Source organism: Eretmochelys imbricata, chromosome 2 (assembly GCF_965152235.1).
Source record: "Eretmochelys imbricata isolate rEreImb1 chromosome 2, rEreImb1.hap1, whole genome shotgun sequence".
Lineage (NCBI taxonomy): Eukaryota > Metazoa > Chordata > Testudines > Cheloniidae > Eretmochelys > Eretmochelys imbricata.
In genome coordinates, this window is record NC_135573.1 from 134,476,254 (window position 1) to 134,490,743 (window position 14,490).

Genomic DNA, 14,490 nt, shown 5'->3' on the forward strand with positions numbered 1-14,490 from the left:
CCACAAGTACTCCTTTTCTTTTTGCGGATACAGACTAACACAGCTGCTACTCTGAAATAGGTGGGATGAGTTTCTTCTATGGCCCATTGTTATCCTTAATGGGCCATCAACACACAGCTGTCTATGCAAGCCTCCTTCAAAGAGGATTGCATTGAGCTCTCCAGGATGGAGGCTCTAACAACTTTTCCACTGGCCTTCACCAGGCCACGGTGCAATGCAGTCTGAAGGCCCAACCTCTCCTAATTTTCCCCACACCAAAGTAAACAATGCAGGCTGAATCCTAGAAGAAAAGGCTCCTGTCCCATCTACATGCTGCTCTACTGTCAGCAATGTGATGGGTTGGTACCCAATACCAATGGTTTTCTGTGCCGAATGCCAAGACACATTAAGAGGCGCTAGAGCTGCCAGTGCAGCCTGGATGGTGCAGAGCAAATGATCCCAGTCAGTGGTGGCACATGAGGCACATATTACAAAATAATTATTTGTATCCCTAGCAAATATATAATTTAATAACTATTCCAAGCTTACCTTTTTATAGTAAAGAAGCAGCAGACCAACCCAGAAGCCGGAGCCATCACTGACTGTTGGCTCCTCCTGCAGTTACACAGGGCCCACCCCATGGGGTAGGGCAGGAGCAGCACAGGGCCCAAGCCCCCCTCCACAGTCTGGGTTTAACTGCTGCAATCCTCTCTCCAGACCCCACTGCGGTTAGCACAGCACCACCCTGAGGAAGAAGCCGAGGGCCCAGGGTGTGATAAGTTGCCAGGGTAACAAACCAGTTTCGTGAGGCAGGCTTACCAGCCTCACCCAGCGCGACCTTCTGCCAACGGTCTGGCCTTGCCGTTCCCCAGGGGTGCCCCAGAGTTGTGACACTTGCACCAAATCCCAGACTGCCCTTCCCTCTGGGTAGGTCTGTCACCTCACTGACAGCGCATCTGCCCAGCGCCCCCGGGCTCAGGGGCCGCCCCGAGGGGAGCCCGCGCTCCGCAGCGCAAGCCACGGAACCAAACCGGGGCAGCTTCCTCGCGGCCCCCCGACCCGACCCGACCCACGCGGGAGCGGGCGTCAGGAAGTAGATTTATGACACGCTCGCTCCTCTGGTGACGGCGGCACCGTTACCCTGGCCTGGGCGGAGGTGGAGAGACGCCCGCGGGGACTGGACCTTGCTGCCAGCAGCGGGGACGAAACGCGCGAGCTGCGCGCTCCCCGCGTGTTCCCCGCGCGGCACCTGCCCCGGCTCCTCCCCCCTGCGGTGACAACGGCTACCGGTCCCGCGGTGACGTCAGCCAGTGCCTGGCAAAGGGAGCCGCTGTGCGCGCGGAACCCCCCCCCCCGGAGCGCCGCGCCCTCGCCCCGCCCCCTCCCAGCCCGCACCCAGCAACCGCCACCGAGCCATGGCGAGTGCGGGCTCTCCGCGGCAGCAGCAGGGCGCAGAGGCGGGCGGCGGCTGGGAGGTACCCGGGGCTCGGAGCGCGGCGGCTGGGAGGTTCCAGCAGCAGCCCCCGGAGACAGCGGCCGGAGATGAGGAGCCGGAGCAGGTGTCAGGCGGGGCCGGGTCCGCGCTGCTGGGGGAGACCGGGCTGGCGCTGGGCGGCTGCATCGCGGCTGCTCTGAGCTGGGAGAGGCCGCTCCGCAGCCTGGGCGGGTTCGTCTGCGCCAACCTGCTGTTCTGGTGAGAGAGCCCCGCCGGGCGCTGGGGCACCTGGGAGCGATGCCCCCCCCCGCCAGTCCCCCCCCCCCCGGCATGGAAGAGAGCTGCTCCCCCTCTGCGACCCTAGACCCAACACACCCCGCTCCCCTGCAGACCTTCCCCAGGCGCAGTGCCCCCTGTCTTCCGTTCTCTATGGGAGAGACCCCCCAAGTCCCCTATCTCTATGAGGGCAGGGTTACCCCCAGGCACCTCCTGCCCTTATTCTCCTCCCACCCCATGGGGACAGTCTCTCCCCCTCCATTCCTCTCCCCAGTACGCCTTATTCTCTCCCCCTTCCCCCGCAGGGGAGACACCCCACTCTGCCCCTCCTGCCCTTGGGAGAGACCCCAGCCTTGCCTTAATATCTTCATAATATCCAAGAGAGAGATCCCTCAGCACTTTGTTCCCTTCCTCTCCCCACTTTCTGTCCAGCATCCAGAGCTGGACAGTGTTTCCTCCCGGTACTTGTTTTCATCATTTTTGTCCTTTCCCTTCCCCACCAACAAATCCATGCTATGGCCCATCGCCTATGGGGATTACACTCACCCAGGCACCAAATATCATCTTCTGGGTTTGAGATACAGGGGACACATGAATTCTGACATGTTTTAGGGAGGGGAGTGAAGCGCATGAAATTAGACCCCAATTGGGAAATGAGCTCTGCACTGGTACAGTGGTCCACTGATGTGGAGTTGGTAGCAAGGGGAGTGAGGCCATAGCCATAAAGTTAAGCATTTGTGTGTTTTGCAGAATCAGTAGCCTTATTTAAAAGCTCTTTGCAGGATGAGGGCTCTCTGTATTTTGTGTCTTGTGCAGCAGCAAGCATATTGTCTGTGCTTGACTCAGTCTTTTCTAGTTGGTTTAGGTCAACTTTGTGTATAAGCAAGGAAGATTTATAACTGAAATAGGCATGTTTGCATTGTGTTGCAAAACCACCCCGCACGCTCCCCCCCAAAAAAAATCTTCGTAATTTATTCCTATAGGAATATTCTACACTTTTCTATTCATGTTTCAGTTCATCTTTGATCCATGGTTCTGGCAGTGCATAAAAAAATCCCCACATCCATCACCAGATCTTATATGTATTCTTCTGTGTTCATACATTCAGCATGGTATGTATACATAAATTTCAGGGCTGATTCTTTTAATACAAATGAGAATAGGGCACCAGATTATGTTTTCTCCCATAGGATTGCCCTCTTTCCTCTTCAGTAAGCATGTAAGAGACAAAGAAAAAAAACAGGTAGATTATTGACAACTACTTTCAGTGCTGTATGACCTTGGAAATGTTCATTTTTTAAATAGTATGTGGTCCAAATCATAAGGAAAGAACTTGAGTATTAAGTATCACACTACACAGGAAAATATTCTGTTGTATACAAAAATATAGGCCTGTGCTCTTTAATTAAAATGAGTGTGGTGTCATTTGCTAATTTGAAAGGAGAGAAATGTTCTAGTGCCAAGGCTAGACTAAAGGGTTCTTTCCTGGCTTACGAGATAGGTGATACGTAACTGAGTTGAAGCCCAAACACTCCCAATTCATAACATAACATTGCTATACTTGCTATAGCAGGTAAATCTCTTGAATTAAGAAAATAATTATAGAGTTGTGCCATCATTTTCTAGGTCTGTCAGATCCAGTTTCTGCAACAATGGTTGCTTACAATCCAGAAGGGCCATAATGCCTTATTGATCTGTTTTTAACCAAGCTGGGTAATAAAAGATGAAGGGTAGTATTCGGAATAGCACTAAAGCTGGTTAGGTTATAAGATAATTGTATTAAATTCTGCATTTCAGGTAGAGATGGTTGCATTTGTTTAGGGCATCCCAGAGTTTCCCATTTGTCATTCAGTTTGAGCATAATTGAGCATAAGGAATAGTTAGTTAGGCTAAGGACGTTTGGTCTGACCAGATCTGAGTTGAGCCTGTGCATTTGTAGATGGGTGCAACGATTGTTACCTCTGCTCCTTTAATTAAAAAAAAAAAATCTGTTGTACTCATGTATACTGTTGGTTTTGATTGTCATATTGGTGGCTCGCATTCTACTATATGTCTACTTTTATTTAAGTGAAATGGTTCTGTCAGAATTTCTAGTTCATGCTACATTCCTAGTGCCAGAGAGAGCCAGGATGAAGAAAACCTGGCTTTCGCTGCAGACCAGTGCTTCTTGGGCTTCATCTTATTGTGCAGGGGGAAATGAGGAGTGGGGGTAAACTAGGAAAGATTCAGGGGTGTGAATGGTAGTTAGTAGAACTATATAATCCGTGGTTAAAGTAGATTGGAACAGGAGGGGGATCTCTCACTTCATCAGCCAAAGGGGTGAGTGGGAAATCTGTAGCCACACCAGCCCAGATGGGGGTGGAGAGGAAGCTGTGGGGCAGCAGTCAGGGAGAATAGTGGGAGCTCTCTGTCTAGTTCTAGCAGACAATGCTGTGCTTCTCCCACCTGTCCTTAACCTCTGTGTGTCATCACACATTTTATACCTGGATGGAAGGAGTGTGCAGGCAGAGATTGGAAGCAATTGCAGCTCAACTACCATTCTGTTGCCTAGGGGTAAAATCCCCCCTCCCATTCTTGACCATAATAACCCCCTGAGAAAGTATGTTCCCTCTGACTTTGTACAGGGGAGAAGATTTTAGTACTTATTGTTTAGATTGTGGCCTTCTTTTTGTAAACTCCTGGTAGTTTGACCAATTCTTATCTCTATTTTTTTAAAACTCCATTCTCAGTTTAAATACATCTAATGGATCACCTTGGACTCAAAGTCTTCTCTAGTAAGATTTAACTCAGCTACTTTTCTGATTGTGAATAGTGAAATGTGTACTAAGAACCACCTCCAGTAGGCCATCCTGTACCTTGAAACTGCTTTAAAGTATATCTAGGAGTTCTTGTGGAGGTTTTCTTGAGTTCTACTTAAAGACTATCTTGAAGGCATCAATCCTGCAAACACTGATGCATATGTTTAACTGTCCTACTGTGAGCTGTCAATAAAATTTTAAAAACTCTACTATATACAAAATGTAGATTGTGTAAATACAAATTTTACAAAACCTAAGCTCTTTAGACAATTCCCTTGATTTAAATAAATAAATAAATTAAATAAAACCACATGGGCATTGCAACATTGTGCCTAGAACATGAGTAGAAAGAGAAAACTGATTAAAAAAAAAAAGACAAAACTGGCTCCTCTGATTTCATTGTTTGTTTATTGTACTTTACTCAACTTTAACAGCATTCAGAAATTGAATATTAATCTGAAAGTATTTTAAAATTGAATGTGTTTTTATAAGTCAGGATTTAAAAATATTTTTAAAATATTTGTATTACAGTAGCATCTGCAAATCTCAACCAGTATTCAGATCCCATTTTGCTGCCCCAAAGAATTTACAAACTAAACAATCAAGACAAAGAGTGGGAGAAAGGAAGTGTCATCCTGATTTTACAAGTACGGAACTGAGATGTTGAGGAGAGAGACTTTCCCAAGATCATATAGGAAGCCTGTGGTGGCACTGGGAGTTGAACCCAGATCTGCCAATTCCCAGTCCAGTGTCTTAATCACAAGACCTTCCTTCTCAGTGTCCCTTCAAACTCAGGTTTTTTTCTAGGATGAATATCTGCTTCTGTCATCCTGAAAAGGATGTGATAATACCCTTTATGCAAGAAGGTGATCAAAATTAAAACTAGTACTTTATCTTAAATATGACTTTAATAATAATATTGCTACTTTTCACTTCTATTCTGTCCCTTTATCACATCATCCTAACTTTTTGGCTGAGATTGGGGTGAATAGTTTACTTATAATAAAAGTCTTTTGGGGGATTACAGATATATCATGTGTTTGTAGAAAAATAGATTAAGTGGAGCAACTTCTACTCCACTGACTTCAATAGAGTTTCATGGGATGTAAGTTAATGAAGAATTGAGGATTTTCATATAATAACCTCTATATTCCTTTTCTGGTAAGAATAATACTGCATGACTGTTGTATTTCTTAAGTATTGTCTATTTCACTTGATGTCTTCAAATCCGGTAGTATACAGTTCATATAAAACTGAATTTCCATCCTAATATAATTTCACATTTATCAAAATTGGTAACTTTTTTCTGAATAAGCTTGCATTGTTCCTCAGTGTAGGCAGCATACACAATCTTTACATAGTATTCAAGATTTGATATTCTCACCCAAATATCTTGCACCTATGATTAAAAGCAGGCACAGAACCAAACCCATGAGGTAGCCAACAAATAACTTTTGTCTTAAGAAATTAGTATATCCTGTAACTGCTATCGAACATGCTACCTCTTAACTTACCCTCACTTTCTTGATCAGTAATCTTCAGTTTGGGACTTGCTCAAAAAATCTTTAGTATATTATCCAATTGTTGTGTTTTGTTTCCATTTTTTCTATCCATGCATATACAGTAGCATAATTTACAAGTGTAAATGGAATTACATTGTCACATTCAAAAGTTGTTGCCATTTAGAAACACTGCTCATGCAGTAAGGCTAAAATTGTTTGTAGCAGTTAGTTTAGCCTCTGCAAATATGCATACTTTTGTTATACATTTTAAGGGGGAAAGAATGATTCTGTATAGCTGTGTGTGTATAAAAAGTCTTCGCTACATTGTTTTTGTGTATTTGTGTGTGTGTAAAATATATCATATTGCTGCAATTACAGCTTACATTACCTAGAGACATGAGAGATAAGGATTTATATGGTTTTATAATCTGCTGTGGGATAAAGTGATCTGCTTCAATGTGACTTTGTGTACTACTCAGAGATGAGCAAGAGTCTATGAAAGTTGTTGATAGTAACACTACATTAAACACTAATTGACATGAGGAAGGATATCTGCATTTACACAGCTTTTATATTGTACAGGTTGGACGGGGGGTGAGCTGGCTAGACTTATCAAGAAAAAACAAGTGTAATCTTGTTTTGTAGTGCTTTGATTTTCTTTTTGGTCATTATGTGAAGTCTCTTTGTTCACAGAACCATAGAATCATAGAACATCAGGGTTGGAAGGGACCTCAGGAGGTCATCTAGTCCAACCCTCCTGCTCAAAGCAGGACTGATTCCCAATTAAATCATCCCAGCCAGGGCTTTGTCAAGCCTGACCTTAAAAACTTCTAAGGAAGGAGATTCCACCACCTCCCTAGGTAATGCATTCCAGTGTTTCACCACCCTCCTAGTGAAAAAGTTTTTCCTACTATCCAACCTAAATCTCCCCCGCTGCAACTTGAGACCATTACTCCTTGTTCTGTCATCTGCTACCACTGAGAACAGTCTAGAGCCATCCTCTTTGGAACCCCCTTTCAGGTAGTTGAAAGCAACTATCAAATCCCCCCCTCATTCTTCTCTTCCGTAGACTAAATATCCCCAGTTCCCTCAGCCTCTCCTCATAAGTCATGTGTTCCAGTCCCCTAATCATTTTTGTTGCCCTCCACTGGACTCTTTCCAGTTTTTCCACATCCTTCTTGTAGTGTGGGGCCCAAAACTGGACACAGTACTCCAGATGAGGCCTCACCAGTGTCGAATAGAGGGGAACGATCACGTCCCTCGATCTGCTGGCAATGCCCCTACTTATACATCCCAAAATGCCATTGGTCTTCTTGGCAACAAGGGCACACTGTTGACTCATATCCAGCTTCTCGTCCACTGTAACCCATACGTCCTTTTCTGCAGAACTGCTAGTCATTCGGTCCCTAGTCTGTAGCGGTGCATTGGATTCTTCCATCCTAAGTGCAGGACTCTGCACTTGTCGAACCTCATCAGATTTCTTTTGGCCCAATCCTCCAATTTGTCTAGGTCCCTCTGTATCCTATCCCTACCCTGCAGCGTATCTACCTCTCCTCCCAGTTTAGTGTCATCCGCAAACTTGCTGAGGGTGCAATCCACACCATCCTCCAGATCATTTATGAAGATATTGAACAAAACCGGCCCCAGGACCGACCCTTGGGGCACTCCACTTGATACCGGCTGCCAACTAGACATGGAGCCATTGGTCACTACCCGTTGAGCCCGACAATCTAGCCAGCTTTCTATCCACCTTATAGTCCATTCATCCAGCCCATACTTCTTTAACTTGCTGGCAAGAATACTTTGGGAGACAGTGTCAAAAGCTTTGGTAAAGTCAAGGAACAACACGTCCACTGCTTTCCCTTCATCCACAGAGCCAGTTATCTCGTCATAGAAGGCAATTAGATTAGTCAGGCATGACTTGCCCTTGGTGAATCCATGCTGACTGTTCCTGATCACTTTCCTCTCCTCTAAGTGCTTCCGAATTGATTCCTTGAGGACCTGCTCCATGATTTTTCGAGGGACTGAGGTGAGGCTGACTGGCCTGTAGTTCTCAGGATCCTCCTCCTTCCCTTTTTTAAAGATGGGCACTACATTAGCCTTTTTCCAGTCGTCCGGGACTTCCCCGGATCGCCATGAGTTTTCAAAGATAATGGCCAATGGCTCTGCAATCACATCCGCCAACTCCTTTAGCACTCTCGGATGCGACGCATCCAGCCCCATGGACTTGTGCACGTCCAGCTTTTCTAAATAGTCCCGAACCACTTCTTTCCCCACAGAGGGCTGGTCACCTCCTCCGCATGCTGTGCTGCCCAGTGCAGCAGTCTGGGAGCTGACCTTGTTCGTGAAGACAGGCAAAAAAAGCATTGAGTACATTAGCTTTTTTTCATCTCTTGAAAGAGTGCAGTGACAGAAATATCAGAAGAGGAAGCAGCAATTTGTCATCCATCTGAAGTGGCTGGCTGTATGCATGGAGACTGTGCTAAGAAAGTTTTTTGCCTGATACCATGAAATCAAACTTACACCTGTGGGAATTCTGCAGCACTGCGCATGTGCAGAATTCATGTCCCTCATAGAAAAAACAGCTGGAGAGGCACTGCAGTTATACCTTTTGCTCACCAGGGGCTGCTATAGCACCAGGACAGACGGCAGCCTGCTCATGGGCTGGCTCAGTCTGCTGTGGAGCAGAAGGGGGCAGTGGCTGTGTTCCTCACAGCGCCCTGCCTGCCGGGCCAGGTAAGGAGGAACAGGATATGGAGAGACGGACAGAGCGGGGCACACAAGGCTGCTGGGGGCTCACATAGACTGGGGTTCAAAAGCACTATGGGGGGACAGGCTGGGGTGGGGGCACAGGAGCTAGTGGGGTGACAGCATTGAGCCAGGGGCTCAGTGGAGGTGCAGGGACATATGGGGAGAAGGGGTGGCTGAGTGGGAGTGCAGGACCACATGGGGATGGGAGGGAGGGGTGCAGGGCCACATGGAGAGGAGGGTCCAGGCTCTTTCCCAGCAATTACTTCCCTCTCCCTCAGCTCCTCCATTACCCTACTCATCCAAGCCTCTATATTGGTTCTGAGGGGTGTGGGAAATACGTTTCTGTAATGCGGTTTAAATGAATTACTCAAAGTTCTGTATTAATATGCCTAGTAAGGAATCAATTCGTCAAAAAAACATTTCCTGAATCTTTTTTGTTGTCTGTATTATTACAGACATACTTGCTGACAGATATTTTGAAATTAATTACCAAAATAATTAAAACTGGCATGATTGTGTTATTTTGACAAATAAAATATACAGCATTCTACAAAATTTTTTGGTGCAGAATTCCCCAAAGAGTACAAACTGTAAGAAACACCTACAAAATCCTGGAAGAAATAGCATATATGTTGATAAAGTATTTGATATGCATTAAGACTTGTGATTAAAGGAAAGTGGATTCTTCTCCTTATTTGAAGTCTTCTAATAATACTTGGCATTTATAGGGCTGACCATGCAAAGATCTCAAAGAAATTGACAAATTATTTTTCGGTCTGAACACTTCTGTGAGGTAGGCAGATATTGCTGGGCTAGATTTTCAAATGTGCGCACAAACTGTAAACAACCTCACTGGTACATGCTTATAGGCAAGTCACATATGCATAGGGATTTGCATGTCTGTATTGGAATGTGCACACACGATGTATGCAGATCTCCTCTTTATTTTAATGTTACGAGGAAGAAACTGAGCTATGTGACCTGGCGGCTGAAGCCCACATTTTTAAAGAGGTATGTGCCCTTGCGTATGCCCTGATGTAGGCATGCTATCTCTTTCCTGTCCAAAAGTGCACATACATATTTGAGGAGGGGAATTGGATGTTTGTCTGGTATGTACAGAGTTGTTCATAGGCACCCTAGAAAATTTGGTCTTCTGTGACTTCCCCATTGTCACCCAGGAAGTTTTTGTCAGAGCAGGGAACAGAATCTGGTAACTCAAGTCTCAGGGTATCCTCTAACCACAAAACAACCCTTTCTTTTTGGCCTTGCCTACATGAAGAGATTTTGTGCTTAAATTTGATTTGTATCACTGTAGTTAGCTGATGTGATGCTGACCATGACTTTGCAGTTGGTGTAGACAAGAACAAGTCATGTTTAGCATCAGGTCAGCTAACTTGACTTTTTTAAAAATTGAGCTAAGATTTCCTGATATAGAGGAGGCTCATGAGAATAAAATCCTCCCTTGGTACAAAAGCGTGTGCAAGGAACCTCCATAGTACTCCTGTATGCAGAAGAGGTAGGTATGTTTGGCTGCTAATGGGACCCTCTTCACTACTTGCGGACAAATTAAGTAGTCTGTGTGCTGGCTCTGAATATGCTGGTATGCTGAGGCAGGCCAGAGAGGGAACATTGGATCCACACTTAGGCATAGCTTCGCCAAAGGATTTAATGAAGGATAGCGTCCTTTATTCCAGTCTATAGTTAAAAGTAATGGCTGTGGAGGAGCTGTACAATAATCCTGCTGCCTGATCTGGGTTTGGATGGTTGTTTCTCCCCTTCACTCCTTCCCTGCTCAGTTCCTTGCATAAAGATGACTTAGATAGTTTTTGGTTTGATGATAGGGTGTGAATTTCCTCCAAATGATCATCTAAGTCACTCCCCAGTGCTGATATGTTGCCAGATGTTTTTGAATTTCTTCTAACAAATAAATTAGAGAGCCTATATATATTTATGTTCTTTGCTGTATTTAGTTTAGGTTTAAGCCTAAAAAGAGCAAAGGTCCCAATTTTTCAGATCAATTATTGAAATTGCAAGTAGGTGAATGTAGATAGCTCACTCCTTAACATGTTAATTCAACAAGGACAACAGCTGTTCCAGTCTGCTTTAGTTTCTTTCCTTTCTTACAAATTTGTATTATATGTTTCAAGGACAGTACAACAAATGTATAGAGAGCAAATTGGACAGTCCATACCAAATGAGATTGCACTCTACATGCAAATGTAAATTGTGGGACTTCATATGCCCCTTATATTTTTATGAACAGACATTGTTGTGATAAATCTGGGGTCTGCAACCCAATAATACTTTACAGGTGGTGAAATCAGGAGCTGGTGCTGCAACTCCCCAGGAGGTTTCCCCACATACATTTTTTTGGGGTGAGGGAGTTTTAGAATGGGGTCATGGGCTGTGGTCAAGAATAAATTGTTTTGCTTCAGTTGAAGGTTTATTGGAATCAAGGAAACTTGTGGTTTGTCTTTGACTTGGTTGAGATTAACCTTTTGGTTCAAAGTGAGGTTTTATAAGAATGGGTAATCTGTGTATCTGTAGTCCCCATAGTTTGCCAGACAAGTGACAAGAGGTCTGAAGACCTAGAGAACAGTGGAAGCCCACATTTCCAGAAGCACATACACACTTTTTTGTAAATTTTGGAGTATGAGAAGATAAATTTCTCATATGTAATTAAGATTAAAACAAGTTTTTATGTTTAATGTTTTTTCCCCTTTATTGTGTAAGTATTTTATGTTATGTTGTACTTAAAAACTGGAATATATTAAAATCTATTTATTTTGTTTTATATTATCCAGCTAGAGCATTGTTTGTAAATCAAGGAAATAAAAGGGCATAAGTAACCTAATTTGTTCATCCATATGTTATGGACAAACTGGTGCTTGTGAGAAATGTCTAACAAGTCCTGAGTGTTTTTGCTTACAACTGTGCCAGCTGTATATAAGGAAGTGTTTTGGGGGCGTTATCACCTATACACCAGATTGCACCCCATATAGAATAGTTTAGGACTATAGAGACCAGATTTTTCACACATGGGTATTTGATTACCACACTCTTGACATGTCTTTATCCCCAGTGGAACTGCTGAACCTGCTTCCTCTGCAGTATGAAAAATAATGTCCAGATTTCTTCACTTGACCTGCATTTGTGGCATAGAATTGAAGAAATCTTCTCCCAATCTCTTGAACAGATGCTGCATCTTGGAGTTCCAAAACAATTCTTTGTCTTTAGTAAAGACAGAATACAACTGTTATACTATAATTTTGCTACTTTTAAAGTGGAAAGTGTGCTATTTTTCTTTCTACTCTCCCTCTCCTTCTTGTACTTATTGAGCCAGTCTTCAGTCCTTTACCGCTGTCCTATGAACAGTTCATTGCTGGCTGGTGTTTGAGACATGAGTCACCCAGTCATCATACAGTTGATCCAACACTTCTGTGTTGCATTCATATTAGATGCATATTTTTTCAAATAAATATCTTATTTTCAGGATGGCATAATTATTTATAGACAACTGCAGGAATAATTACCTGTCACTTGTGCAAATTGGGTCAGAACTGAAGATGACAGTTTTCTGCATGACATAGGGACTTGGATTTTTTTCAAAATTACTGAACAAAAATATCAGTGCTTTGCAACAAATGACTAGTTAAATATGTAAATTACTATTTGTGTACAGTAGCTAAATGTGCACATGCATTCATGGTCACTGCTGGTTCATCTTATGTGTATAAAGTAAATCAGACCTTGTATATTTTGATAGTTTGGACAGGGCGGGGCAGTGGTATAGTGATCTTTATTGATGTATTTGGTTTCTCTCTCATGACGATGAAGTGAAGAAGTCATTTTTAGTAGGTGTGAATGTTTTTTTGTGAATAATGCTTGTTTGTTCATTGTAAGATACTATTTTAACAGCATGCAAGTATGTCTTTCTTTCACCTAAAACAACTTTATATATATTTAACTCTCTGCCAGTAAGAATTCATCTTTGCTGCAGTTCATACAATGTGCAGTCTGGAAGGTGTGGGTTGACATTAAAATACCACAAGTGTTTAGCACCCATGCTTAAAAGCTGCAAATCTTCATAAAGACAATCACTCCAAAATTAGTTTTCTTATTTTTTGACTATGCTTGTTTTTGTTTCACTTAACCACCTGTTGCATAAACGTAAACACCCTGTGGCTTCCTTTTTAAATTCTTGCACTGCAGTTCTTTGACATACTTCTAGATTGTCCTCACCTTCAACCAAAATGTCACTCAGAATACAATAGGAAAAATGTTTCATGTACCAAAAAGTGAATTGCAGAGTCAAATACCTATGGAATATACATCGTTTAATTTAAGAGAATTAATGATAAAAATGGCAGTATTGCAATTCTTAAATCTAAATTAAACTGTGTATGCTATTATGTTAACGAAATACAAAGTATGCTATTTTTTTAGAAGTTTGGACTTCGGTTCAAACAGGAAATCACAATTATGTATCAAATTCTTGTTTGTTAATGTTTATTAATATAAATGGATTTTAATAGTTGTTAAAGCTCCTTGGTCTTCATTCCTATGAATTTAAGTTCTCTATTCACAGAACTGGTACAGCATAGCCAATGCCAGTGCAAGCTTTCGCATGTTGCCCTAGGAATGTGCTTCTGCAATGTCCTTCAGAGACCACATCCAACACCTTGTCTATGAAATGGCTTCTTGCTTACAATGGGTGTCAGAAATGGGTGTAGCCAAATTCGTGTTAAATGTTGTTTAGCTAAGCGTAGTCGAGGACAAGTTATAGCTGCTGAAACAGAGTTGACCATGGTTTGTCTTTGGCCATGCTTGGCCACATTACACTAGGGATTTTTACCAACCATAGCACTGGTGGGCAACTTTTTTTCAATTCCCAAAGATAGTTCAAATGCAAGGCTTTGCCTATGTTTAACAGTAGTTCAACTATACCCATTGCTTTTCTCTGTCAATAATGAAGCATTTTCAAATTGCGGACAAAGTTTAGAGTTGAGTCCCTGTTCCAGTTCAGCAGTTGATCTTTCTGATGATATGGCCAGTCTCTAACCAATTTATACTGTGGCCCATATAATTGAAAGATTATTTCATGGATGTTCTTCCCTCTCATTCTTGATAGTACACTATATATTTTTTCTGTTTGTGTTCATGCATCATGCCTGTGCCCAAAACAGCAATTGTGTGTATAAAAAAAATTCATTTTAGGAAAGTAATATATGTTTAGCTTCTCTGAATAATATTTAACTGTGGGAAACAAGGAGAAGCTAACACCATTCAGCATCTAGCATTCTGTGGTGTACCACAAGAAATGCTCAGCAGACCACACTTCAGAAAATCTGGACTGTAGTTTTAATATGTAGACACTTGTGTACTGGAGGCGGGACTGAGACCAACTCTCTTCATACAGGTTACTAACAAGCCATTAGATAAGAGTTTCAGTTACTGCTAATCCAGTGGCCTTCTTTGAATTGATTCATAAAAGGCCAATTATCTGCTTTTATGAGGCAAGATAGCTTTTTTTTAAACATAAATTCCATCTTTCTTTAAAATGTCTATTCTTATGCATTTAAGTGGATTTACACATGTGACCCTATGTCAAGGTTCCCTCCCCACCCTGAACTCTAGGGTACAGATATGGGGACCTGCATGAAAACCCCCCCTAAGCTTATTTTTACCAGCTTAGGTTGAAACTTCCCCAAGGTACAAACTATTTTACATTTTGCCCTTGGACTTTATT

General features: G+C 42.9%; 1 protein-coding gene and 1 long non-coding RNA gene across 2 annotated transcripts in view; one reads left to right on the forward strand and one right to left on the reverse strand.

The window, feature by feature from the left end:
• LOC144261335 (uncharacterized) overlaps nucleotides 1–861 on the reverse strand; it is a 40,480-nt gene extending 39,619 nt beyond the window's left edge. The window contains exon 1 of the long non-coding RNA XR_013345229.1: nucleotides 529–861. This is a non-coding gene — a long non-coding RNA (uncharacterized LOC144261335). The remainder of the gene's footprint in view (nucleotides 1–528) is intronic.
• Nucleotides 862–1,380: 519 nt separating this feature from the next.
• RETREG1 (reticulophagy regulator 1) overlaps nucleotides 1,381–14,490 on the forward strand; it is a 146,086-nt gene continuing 132,976 nt past the window's right edge. The window contains exon 1 of the mRNA XM_077810771.1: nucleotides 1,381–1,672. Coding sequence (XP_077666897.1) covers nucleotides 1,395–1,672 — 278 coding nt within the window. The 5' untranslated portion in view covers nucleotides 1,381–1,394. The remainder of the gene's footprint in view (nucleotides 1,673–14,490) is intronic.